The sequence below is a fragment of the Ochotona princeps genome, chromosome 7, assembly GCF_030435755.1.
Source record: "Ochotona princeps isolate mOchPri1 chromosome 7, mOchPri1.hap1, whole genome shotgun sequence".
In the NCBI taxonomy this organism is placed as follows: domain Eukaryota; kingdom Metazoa; phylum Chordata; class Mammalia; order Lagomorpha; family Ochotonidae; genus Ochotona; species Ochotona princeps.
This window is the reverse complement of record NC_080838.1, coordinates 33,216,563-33,229,378: the sequence shown is the minus strand read 5'-3', so window position 1 is coordinate 33,229,378 and position 12,816 is coordinate 33,216,563. Positions and strand designations below refer to the sequence as shown.

Below are 12,816 nucleotides of genomic sequence, written 5' to 3'. Positions count from 1 at the left end.
ATCATCAGAGTTTACTTTTGGTCAACTGCAGCATAATATTGCCATGCAGAATGGGAAACTGGATGGAAGCAACTTGGAAGGCGGTTCCCAGCAAGCCCCACTGACTCCTCCCAATACGCCAGACCCACGAAGCCCTCCAAATCCAGAGAATATTGCACCAGGTAAATAACATCTTGTATATACACTTGTACATATGTGTCCATTTATGTATATACATATATACAGAGACAGAACATTTGAAAGCACAATTTCATATAGTCATTTAAATCTAGATATTGAATTGTTAAACATTTACACAATGTTTATGGAATATAGAGTAAGAAAAGAGAAAATTTATATAAAAAAGAGTAGTGCATTCTTTCTTAGTTGATGAGTTGAAAATACAAATTCTGGGAGAAAATGCTAGCTTATTATAATGCAGCTAGTTAACTTTTTAATGATTAATCTGCTAAGCATCTGAAAGTCAACTTTTTTCAACCATAACTCAGTGAGAGTATCATAATACTATAATGCTGTAGGAATAAAATTTCTTTGAACTGAAATCGGTTGTATTAAAATATATGTAAAATCCAAGAGAGGTTGAAACACAGCACTGCTGAACTGCAATGTTTCTAAGAGATTAAGCATGCACATTGTTTCTTATGCATAGCTCATATCAAAAAGGAGAAAGTCAATAATACTGTATACCATTGTCTCTGCCTACAATGTCATGACATACTTAAATAACAGAATAATGGACTTGTGACTGCTGCTGAAGAACTATATACTATTGTAGTAATTTGGCGGAAGATGGGAGTGGGGAAAGTGGGTGGGGTAGAATACGAAATCCCTAGGCTTATGGAATCAAATCATGAAAAATTTTTAAAAATTATATACAAAAATAAATTTGAAAATGCTGAATGAGAAAAGAGTACATAAATTATGTTAATTATTATATAGATTATACATATCTAACTCAAAAGATTATTATGAAACCCTTAAAATGATTCTGAACATTAGATGGAAATATTTGAAAGTATTTTGGCCAAGTTGGGGGAAAAATACAAAATTATGTATTCCCTAGAATCACAGTCATGTGATCATTATGCTTATGGTGAAGAAAAACTGGGAGAAAATATACAAAAGTAAAATTGTTTTAGAATAATGGGATTTTAAGGATTTTTTAAATATGAAATTTAGAAATATTCTGGTTTCTATAGGTCTGTCTTCCTTCTAATCAACTCTGTGGAAGGGATGCCAAATAATATAGTGGTTGTAGCAATGGACTTATGTATAATACACCATGGTACAATCCAGGAAAGGGAACTCCACTTTCCTAGGGATATGGGTGGACAAAAATGGCTAGATCTTAACACACAACTTTTATGTGATAAGAATTAAAACATTCCATGCCTGGAGAACAAATGGACTAAAGTAGAGCGACAATGAGCAGATCCATAGTCTTGGGGCAAAAAATGTGAGGGGCAAATGGCAGGAGATGAGGCTGACCAGGTGGGGAGTGCTATCCATGTCAGGTTGAAGAGCTGTCATTTTGTCCTCCAGGGCTGTTAAAGCAACCCTAGCAGAAGTGACCGTGTCTGCTAGTCAGGAAGGTGACCCAAAGGACAGGAAGGACAGTGACTGAGAGCAGAAAGATTAGAAGAAAGGATGCCAGGTGAGGCCAGGCAAGAGATGGAATCCCAGCCAGGAGAGGACAGAGCGGCTGTTTCTCAGTGCAGTGCTGGCAGAAAATCTGTGGAAGATTGGAGTGAGGGTGCATCAACAATTTGGGTTTGTAGGCTATACTTAATTATAACTGGAGCTAAATCTCTTAGTGAGAAAAGGGGAAGAACTGATTATCTCCAATATCAGTAATAAATGTGACTGAGATACACGGATACTTTGAGAGCAGTATTTTAAGAATCCATAAGAAGCATAGTTCCAAGATGGCATTGGATCATAATGTTAAAGTTGTGTCTTTAAAAAAAAAAGTATAGTTATTAGTACTTATAGCTTAGTTTGGGAAATGAGGGACCGCCAAAAATAATACTCTGTCTGGAGCATATGAGAGTAAAATGATGACATTTGCCAAGATAACCAATATTTAAAAAAAAAAAAAACAACAGAAGAACATGGCTGCATTGGAACTGGCTAATCCTCCACGTGCAAACACCAGAATCCCATATAGGTGCTGGCTTGTGTTCCAACTCCTCCACTTCCGATTCTGCTGCCTGTTTGTGATCAAGGAAAGCAATGGAGAGTGATCCAAAGCCTTGGGACCCTGTCCCCCTTGTGAGAGACCTGGAAGAAGCTCCTGGATCCTGGCAGCAGATGGGCTTATCTCCAGCCATTTTATCCATCTGGGGAGTGAATTAGTAAATGGCAGATCTTTCCCTTTGTCTCTCCTCTCTAAATTTGCTTCTCTAATAAAAATAAAATAAATCTTTGGAAAAAATGAAGAAAGAAAAATGACTGTCTGAGGTCTTGATAGGTTATCAAGAATGCCTGTACACTTAGGACAAAGAAGTAGTTGAATAGTATGGCTTGCATATTAAAAACAGTAGTTAGGATGGACACTTGGTGCAGCAATAAAATCATAGCTTTGGGGCACCAGCATCCCAAGTGGGGTGCTGGGTTCTTTTCCTAGGTCTACTTCTGATCCAGCTTTCTGCTAATGTGTACCTGGGAAGGCAACAGTTTCCTGCCACCCACATGGGAAACCCAGATTGAGTTCCAGCCTCCTGGCCTTGGTCTAGCTCTGTCCATTGCAGGTGTTTGGGAAGTCAGCCAGTAAATGAAAGAGCTCTCTGTCTTTTATTTGTTTCCCAAATAAAAATTGAAAATAAACAAATAGAACAGTTTAAAAAGTTGGAACCATCAATATGTAATTACAAATGTAAGTGGAATTCTGAATACACAGTGCCAAAATAGGATTTTGAGAAACATAAGGAGAGGAAGATTTTTGTCTTTATTGCTATTTCCCCAGGGCCTTGACTATAACACACATTCACATAGGCAGGTGTAAATTAATTAGTTGTGGTATCTAGAGTCCAGGATAAAGTAATGTAAAAAACAAAATTTTAAAAAATTCAAATGAATAGTTTCACATGAACAGATATACATTTAAACAGTCAAGGAAAAATTATAGCATAATTTGGAAAATTTGAACACAGAAGAAGAAAAGACAGAAAGATTCTTCCATCTGCTGATTGAAAGCCTGGAATCAGGAACTTCTTCTGGGTCACCCACAAGGGCAGGTACAGGGTCCCAAGGCTTTGGGCCGTCCTCGACTGCTTTCCCAGGCCACAGGCAGGGAGCTGGATGGGAAGTGGAGCAGCTGGGAAACAAACCCGTGCCCATATGAAATTCCAGCATTGTAAGGTCATGATTAAGTCACTGAGCCATCATGCCAGGCTCAAAATATTTAATTCTTATTTGAAGCTGTTTTCTGATGAATAGAATACCCTCTTCATAAATTATACCAGCCTGAAAAAAATAATCATGGCAAGATGCTAGGTGCAGCTTAGTAACTCTTGGACACTCTTTTTATTTACTCCTGCTACATTTTTCCAAAGGATATTCTGGACCACTGAAGGAAATTCCTCCAGAAAGATTCAACACCACAGCCGTCCCCAAGTACTATCAGTCTCCGTGGGAACAGGCCATCGGGGATGATCCAGAGCTGTTAGCGGCTCTGTACCCCAAACTGTTCAAACCTGAAGAAAAGGCAGAGCTGCCCGATTACAGGAGCTTCAACAGGTAATTCAGCCATCTTGCCTGACATTTTTGGCACGTAAGACCAAGGTTTTTCCATCATGATGCAGAGAACTGAATTTTGTGGTGAAAAAGAAAAACCATTTTCCTTTTCAGAATGGAATCTAAATAGCAAAGTAGGATCTTACCTAAGCCCAGGCAAAGATCCTTTGTTGCAATATTACTAATATTTTAAATCTTGGAACTTTTGAATATAAAAATTAGGTAAGTGAACCAGAAACCAACACCATTACAACATAAAAATAATCCCTACACCTTTTTTTTAAAAAAAAAGGTTATTTTAACAACATATTCTACTTCAAAGATTAATATATCAGTTTGTGTTGATTCATGGGATAGTGCTATTCAAGAATTTCAAAAAGAGTTCACATACAGGGCTGTGAGCATTACAGATGATAATTGATGTAGAGACTTAATCATCCTAAAATTCAGCACTTACATCCCCAAGTAATGCTAACAAAAAATACTGCCAAATTATGTCAGTAGTATATTTTGTGTGTTGGCCATGTATTTTTCTGTGTTACTCATTTTCTTTTTGTCATTTTCATGGGATTTTGAATAGTTTCAATGATACCATAATCCATGTTTCGATCATGTAACTATTTTTGAAATAAAATGCATTCCAAATGGTGTCTCACATTCAGAAAATACCGACTTAATTTATGGGCTACTTAGTAGCTATTCACTGAAGTTGAATAAATTAAGGAGTTAATCTTTGATTTACAGAAAAGAATAACACATAAATTGCTTTTAAATGGTAATCTGTGTTTTAATTATTGTCCTATTAAACATTTGGTTTTTCATACTCTGCTCTCACAGTAATCTATCTGTTGCATAAAAGAGACATAGCAAACTTTTTTGTTGTTGTTTCACAGAATTTGAGGAGCGGTGGGGAAAGGAGGTTGAAGGGTCATTCTCATTAATACAATCATTGTTTTACCAAAATGATAGTCTGGGAAGTTATAAAAGCACAGGGAAAAATGGATAGAAAGAGATTTCAGGCCAGTTTTTGAGATTAGTGGTTACGGGATGTTGTAAGACTTCTGTGTTACTTGACGTTTCGGTACCCCAAAGTCGCTGAGCAGCCAACGTTTAGTTCTACAAACACGCTAGTGCGTTTGAGTAGTTATAGAGAGTTGTCTATTGGTCATCTAAAGATCAAGTGAGTGCTGTATCAATGAGCGCATCAGCAAGTAGGTGAAAGAGATCTTGTTAACGCAAAGCTTCTGTCCACACAACATACTCATACTCCGAGTGAGCGGTGTGTGAGAGATTTAAACTGGCAATAAGTTCTATTTACTCCAGAAAATCTTGCCCCTTTTAATCCATACATAAGCATACTACCAAAAATATGACATAATATATTCACATGTAACAAAACACAGTGCAAAGCATAGGCACCCCAATTTGTGTCTTTATGTACATGCACAAAAGTATGCAATGCTTAATGTTTTGTCTATTCTATGGATTTAGAATTCCACTTAACAACAACTAGACAGTGTCTGATATACATATATATTTGGTATATATATAAATATAGATATATAAATATCGATCGATCGATAGATAGATAGATTTGGTTTAAATGTTTCCTGAAAGAAGGAGTGTATAACAAGTTCTGTAAGTACTATTTCTACTTCCAGCTATGGCATTCAAGTTTATATTAGAATTTCAGAAAAACAACTAGATAGGACAGTTTTGAAAATAATTTTTAAAATTATTCCAACACGCAGGAAGTGAGTGCTAGAAGAGCAGTATTCTGGAGAGGGGGAAATTTAGTCATGTAAAGCCATGTTTGATCAAACAACCTCCTAACAGGGACCCAGCGGCGTGGCCTAGCGGCTAAAGTCCTCGCCTTGAGCGCCCCGGGATCCCATATGGGCGCCGGTTCTAATCCCCGCAGCTCCACTTCCCATCCAGCTCCCTGCCAGTGGCCTGGGAAAGCAGTTGAGGACGGCCCAAAGCATTGGGACACTGCACCCACGTGGGAGACCCGGAAGAGGTTCCAGGTCCCCGGCTTCGGATCGGCACACACCGGCCGTTGCGGCTCACTTGGGGAGTGAAACATTGGACAGAAGATCTTCCTCTCTGTCTCTCCTCCTCTCTGCATATCTGACTTTGTAATAAAATAAATTAATCTTTTTTTAAAAAAAAAACCTCCTAAGAGGGTCAGGTAATGGAAAGTCCTGAAATAGGAGAGTAGGGTCTTCCAAGGTGGAGAACGCTTAGCTTGGGACCCTCAAATGGTGTATGCTTACAGTTAGGGCAAAGGACAATGAAAGCAGCCTTCACACAGCTGGCATGGCTCCTAACCATCACTATTATAGAGTGGATAAAGGTCACCTCCTCTAAATCAAACTCTTGATCACAAAAAAACAAATTCTCTCTGAAAGATGGTACTATTCAGGGACTCAATTCATCTCTACAAAATGGTGGATTTTTAAATGTTTTGTTGCAGTAAAATACACATAACTTATCATCGTGACCACTTTTAAGTACTGAAGTGAGTGGTATTAAGAATTTATTCTTATTCATAATGTTGAGCAATTAGAATCACCACTCATCTCCTGTTTTCATCTTGCAAAACCGGAACTCCGTGCCCAGCCCCTGACCACAACCATCTGCTTTCTGTTGCTATGATCTTTGCTTGTCTAAATACTTCATGTACATGGAATCAGTGGTGTTTATCTTTTTGTGACTGGTTCATTTCACTTACCATAAGGTCTTCAAAGTTTTAAAAAACATTCTATGAGTTTATAACACCATAATGGTCAAAATTTGATGACAATTCTGAGTAGTATGAAATTGTGATTGGGCTGGAAAGTGGATGTTGCTGAGGAGTAGCTCTAAGTATGCATGGTCATCCCAAGATTGCTCATTTTATGTACATTATTCACATTCTTTGAAGGTTGTTATATATATTAAATGAAAAAATGTTTTAAAAACCCCTATAACTGAAATCAAGGAGATATCAGACATGATTGAAAAGAGTCTTGGTAAACTGATAGAGAAAATGTTGTGTATGAAAGGCATATAAAAAAAAGGATTCAAAATTTGGTAAAAGACCAGAATAAACATGGAGTAGTAATAAATATGCCAACATATATCAAGGTTCAAGTTCAAGAAATACTATACAACCCAAGGAAACTGAATCAAAGTAAACCACACAAAACAACATGAATGCAAATAACAGAAGACAGATTCTTAGTCTGAAGGTGAAAACATCTCTGTTGTGTATTCTGAGTACTTGGTTCAATTCCTGGCTCTGATCTCCAGTTTCAGCTTCCTGCTCATGCTGACCCTGGGAGGCAGCAGTGATAGCTGTAATTGGATTCCTGCCACCCACATGGCACATCTGGATTGCATTTTCACTTGGGAAGCTCTCTTTTTCTTTTCCTTTCCACCTCTCAAACAAAACTACAAAAGAGACTATAAAAAAAAAAAATTGAGGGCCCAGGATAAAGTCCTTGCCTTGCATGTGCTGGGATTCCATATGGGCACCAGTTGATGTCCCTGTGTCCCCGCTTTCCATCCAGCTCCCTGCTTGTGGCCTGGGAAGGCAGTCAAGGACGGCCGGAAAGCACTGGGACCCTACATCCAAGTGGGAAACCCGGAAGAGGCTCCTGGATCCTGGCTTTGGATGGGTTCAGCTATGGCCATTGCGGCCATTTCCTCTCTTGTCTCTCCTCTTCTCTTTATATCTGATTTTCCAATAATAATAATAATAATAATAATAAAATGAACACTAGAGAATAAAAGGTATACTACATTAAGGAGTAAATTCATTTCCCAACTGAAAATGGAAAACAGTAGACTAACACCTTTTGCAATAATGAAATAATTGTCAGCTTATCATTTACTCAGTGAAATATTCTTTTAAAAAAGGTTAAAATTTTCAGACAACACATGATTTGTTGATCCCCTACTAGAAAATAAAGCTAGAAGAAAAAAATAAAGAAAAATAAAACAGGCATTATCCATTATCACAGTTATATCCACTGATACTCAAAAGAAGCTACCAGTAAATTATTAGAATAAGTAAATGAAATTATTGTACACCCAGCATAGACCTAAGTAATAATTACTGCTATTTTAATATGCCAGAAATTTATTAGAAAATAAGTAACATTCATTGACTTTTATTTTATCTTTTGTGTACTTTCCCTGTGCATTTTACATGTCAATAAAAACGTGTACATTTTAACATTTTTTTTTAGAAAAATTGGTTTACTTATCTGACCGTATAGAGAAGGAAAGGCCCAGAGCGAGGGACAGAGAGATCTTCCATTCACTGGTTCTCTTCCCAGATGGTTGCAGTGGCCAGTGCCAGGTCAGGCCAGAGCCAGGAGCTTCATCCAAGGTTTCCCACATGGTGGCAATGGCCCAAACACTTGCTTTTCCTTGATCATTGAAGGGAGCTGCATCAAAAGTGGAGCAACCAGGACATGAACTTGCATCTATATGGGATTCTGGTGTCGCAGGCAGCTGCTTTATCTGCCATGGCACAATGCTGGCCCTTGTGGGGTTTTTTAAATATACACTTCAATACAAAATTTTTAAACAGTCACACGGACTTTTATATGTTAAATGTGACAAAAGCAACTTTTCAACCAATCCAGAAGAAAAATCTAATCATTTAAAAGAGAAATTAAAATAATTTCCAGGTATAAAATAAGTTAAGATTTTCCTTGTTGGTTAGGAATAAGGTTATATTTTATTGAACCATTCTAGCTAATGATAAAACAAACTCACCAAAAATTTAGTTCCTCATGTAATTTTTATATGCTTTAAAATAAAATGCAATAAGTACCGTTTTCTTTATGTTGTTTAAATAATTCAACATGTTATTACATTAAGAATTCATTGGGCCCGGCGGCGTGGACTAGTGGCGAAAGTCCTCGCCTTGAACGCACCGGGATCCCATATGGGCGCCGATTCTAATCCCGGCAGCTCCACTTCCCATCCAGCTCCCTGCTTGTGGCCTGGGACAGCAGTCGAGGACGGCCCAAAGCTTTGGGACCCTGCACCCGCATGGGAGACCCGGAAGAGGTTCCTGGTCCCGCCACCGGATTGGCGCTTACCGGCCCGTTGCGGCTCACTTGGGGAGTGAAACATCGGATGGAAGATCTTCCTCTCTGTCTCTCCTCCTCTCTGTATATCCGGCTTTCCAATAACAATAAAATCTTTAAAAAAAAAGAAAAAAAAAGAATTCATTGAAACATCTATTTTTTTCTCATTTTTGTAAAAAGAAACAAAGCAGGTATATCCACAGTCCTTGAAAAAACTAAGGCAATATGATCTTGTTGTTCTTATACACAATTATTAGATATTGTTAATAATATATAAGAAAAATGTGGTTGTACAGGATTTAGCAGCTTGACTGGACAAAAATGGTATCTGAAGTCTAATTAAAATTTCAAAGTGCTCTGGAGTTTAATACAACTCTATTTTCCTGGATTTGTTTTGAGTATATTCAACTTTCATGCTGTATTCAAATAACACCCTACTCAACCTAGGTAATATAAGAAGTAAGCTGGGAGCAAAGAAGTTCCCAGCTCTGCTTCAAAAAGTACTCAACACTTTGAGTATATCAGTTAGGCTTTCATTTTAATTTCCTCATTGATAAAATAACTTCTGTGATTTCCATGATGTAAGTCCCTTTAAATACAATACATACATTGGCTGTTAAATAGACTATTATTTAAATTTCTATACAATCATTTTGCCTATTTCTTTACCCTATATAAATTAGTAGCAATTATAGCTGCATTATTTTCCCCACATTATTAATTCTACAAGTTTTTCGCCCAACACTGATCATTTTAAATAAGTAACACAGCATCTGTTAACTGTGGATCTGAGTGAAACAGGTTTATCATTCAATACACAGATGACAAAGTGTAAAAATTACTTTAAGTCACCTATGTTTGAAGAATTTACATTATGGGAGTTAAAGATACACACAACTATCTTTCGGTAGTATAGCTCACATCTTTCTGCAGAAATTTTTTGCTTCACTAACAATTTCTAAAATTTAAAACTATTTTCAGAGATCTTAAAAATCCTATAAGACAGCTCTTGCTTTGAAAGCCAACATTTCTGTTCATGGACTCCCTTTAATTTGTGTGTTGAGGGCAACAAAATTCAAACAAACAGGATATATTGTCTCTGTAGTGCCAAAAAAAAAAAAAAAAAAAAAAAGGTGGAGAAAAGTCTGCCTTCCAGCAGTAAACTTTTCACTGGATCTGTAACAGGAAGTGGTAGATGGGTGATGGAACAGAAGGGACTGTTTTCATTTATGAGAGAAGCAAATGACCCACAGATGTTAGGAAAAAAACCAAGGCAGAACCAGATTTAAAAAGGAGAAAAATCAGCAATCCAGCAAATGCCTAACACACAGATCAAGTTTTAGAAATACTTCCTTTTTTAAACTCATTTCTTGAATGAATAATAAGCATGGTTGCTCAAATTCTAAAAATACTCAGCTTTAGGCTTTAGAAAACCAGTCTTAACATCTCAATGAGTATGCTGTGCAAACTGTGCAATTACACAGTTAAAGAGAGTCATGCTTGACTGAGTGTTTCAGAATTCTCAGTTTTTGAACAAGGAGCCCTGTGTTTTCATTTTGCATTGGGCCCTAGAAGTTACGCAGCTGATTCTCTTCCAAGGCTACAAGTTCAAGAAAGGTGTTTTCGTGCCCTTGGCTTTTCTGGCACTCAGGATACTGTTCCTCAGCTTATTCCAAGTGTTTTCTTCTCCCTCATGGTTCATTGTCTCTAAACTCACTGAGGTTAAGACCTGTTCTACCATGTTCTTTTCATCTTGGACAAAGTCAGGTGTCTAGACATGCTAGGAAATCAGTAATTTGTTTCATGAATGAAAAATGAGCCCCCAAATAAACAAACTGTTCATTAAGAGTGACAAGATTTTCAAATGATAAAATATCACCTTGTATACATTCAAGAATAAGAAGTTTTGTTTTGTACTAAATCAAACTGGACTCACAAAGACTTTTCAAGTCATTAAATCAAAATGTGCACTGTATTACATTCGAATGTGTTATAACGTGGCAGCAACCTGGTTAGACATTCAGAGAGAAGCCAAGTTGGTAGTGATTTCTGAACATACTGCTGTATTCTGAAAATGATCTGAGAAAATTTTCCTTAATAGTTACCGTGTGGATGTGGTAAAAACAGATAGTGACTAGGGAAATGGGACTCCAGTGAGTCTGGCTGCCCGGCTTCAAATCCTAGTTCTCCAACTTAATAAACAGGTGACCTTAGACTGAGTCATTTCACTTATCTGTGCAGTTAAGTGGGCCCCTAAAAACAACCAGCTTACCAGGTGATTGTGAAGCTTGAATGAGACAATCCTGTTAAAGCTTTGGAGACCAAGGGTGTGGCCTGGCATCACCTGGGAACTAGTGAAATGCCACTTGACAGTTTTCCTTCCCTGACCCCCACCAGCATGGTTCATTGTATTTTAAAAGCTTAAAATTCTGACAAAGAATGTCTAGGTAGCAATTTTTTTAAAGATTTATTTATTTTTTTATTGGAAAGGTGGATATACAGAGAGGAGAGACAGAGAGGAAGATTTTCCATCCAATGGTTTACTCCCCAAGTGACTGCAATGGTTATAGCTGAGCCAATCCGAAGCCAGGAGCCAGGAGCTTCCTCTGGGTCTCCCATGCGGGTACAGGGTCCCAAAGCTTTGGGCCGTCCTTGACTACTTTCCCAGGCCACAAGCAGGGAGCTGGATGGGAAGTGGAGCCGCCGGGATTAAAACCGGTGCCCATATGGCAAACTTTCAGATCAATGTGCAAAATTTTAAATGTTTCTGAGTTAACCTAATATGAATTCAGAAGCCTTTGGAATGATTTTGCACTGTGTATAATGATAATTTTTTAAAGAATGTCAAATTATAAATTAAGTTAAAAGCAACAACAGACATTTTGAAACGAAATATTATAGTGAACACTTAGTATCTGCTGTTCTCACAGGCTGTGCTAACAGTCAGCAATTCTAACAATACTCATTTTTAGCTCTTATCAGAGGGGTTGGGTCAAGGATGTGCAGCACAAAACTTGAAACTGTGATTGGTTACACTCTGTTTTCAACAATTTGGTTGCTTCTTACTCAAATCCTCCCTTCCCTGTTGGGACTCCCACTGTGGTGGATCTTGAGACCAGGACAGAGTAGTAACTGGTCGTGACAAGGCGGCTTCTGATACAGAAGTTGTAATGCGGTGACTATGGGAAAATACAATAAAGTGAATGTAGCATAAGCTCAATTTGGGCAGAAAAATATTGAATTCAAGCAGCTAAAAATAATGGAATCATATTTGCAGTACATTGTAGACACAAATGCCTTTATAACTACTTTAATACAGGACATAATGATATTAACATAGTCAAGAAAATCGACTGAGTGAGTTAAAGAGAAAGTGCAATTCTTTGAGGGGATTTTAAGTGATCTTCCCCACAATTTTGGAGAAACTGCCAGGATATAGTCTTGCCAGTTTCTATTGTCTAAATGTTTATGAGAATCTAAGTACAATGTATCATACAAGTGCATTGTCATGAGTCACAAAGATACATCAGAGCAAATTCCAATGCTTTTGTAATGCAGTCTGGTAAGAAATAAAACAGACATACCAGTGGATATTTTTAAAGATGGAAAGCAGAGTTACAGAGGGGGTGAAAGCAAAGTTTAGGAACTAGGGAAGGACAAGTTTGCTTTTGTTGTGGGCCATTGAAAAAGATGCAAGAAGAAAGTGAAATGTGAGCTGAAACCTTGAGGCGGCATGGGTTGGTCATTTGGGTGCAATGGGTGAAGCCATGCCTTGGGATGTCTGTATCCCATTTCCCTTTGGAGTCCTGATTAGGACTGTGACCCAGCTTCCTGATGATGTGTGTGGGATAGCAGGAATGGCAGCCCTAGAATGTGGGTCCATGTTACTCAAGTGAGACACCCTGATGGAGCTTTTAACTCCGGACTTTGGTCTATCCTAGCCCTGACTGCAGGCAGCATTGCGGTGGCGGGGAGAAGTGAACCAGCAGATGGA

The 12,816-nt window shown here is 37.9% G+C and overlaps 1 protein-coding gene across 1 annotated transcript in view; it reads left to right on the top strand.

Annotated features, from left to right (window-relative positions):
• The window catches only part of MYOZ2 (myozenin 2), a 32,654-nt gene that overhangs the window by 17,729 nt on the left and 2,109 nt on the right, over positions 1 to 12,816 (top strand). The window contains exons 3-4 of the mRNA XM_004594530.3: positions 32 to 161; positions 3,555 to 3,738. Of these exons, the coding sequence (XP_004594587.2) occupies positions 32 to 161; positions 3,555 to 3,738 (314 nt within the window). The remainder of the gene's footprint in view (positions 1 to 31; positions 162 to 3,554; positions 3,739 to 12,816) is intronic.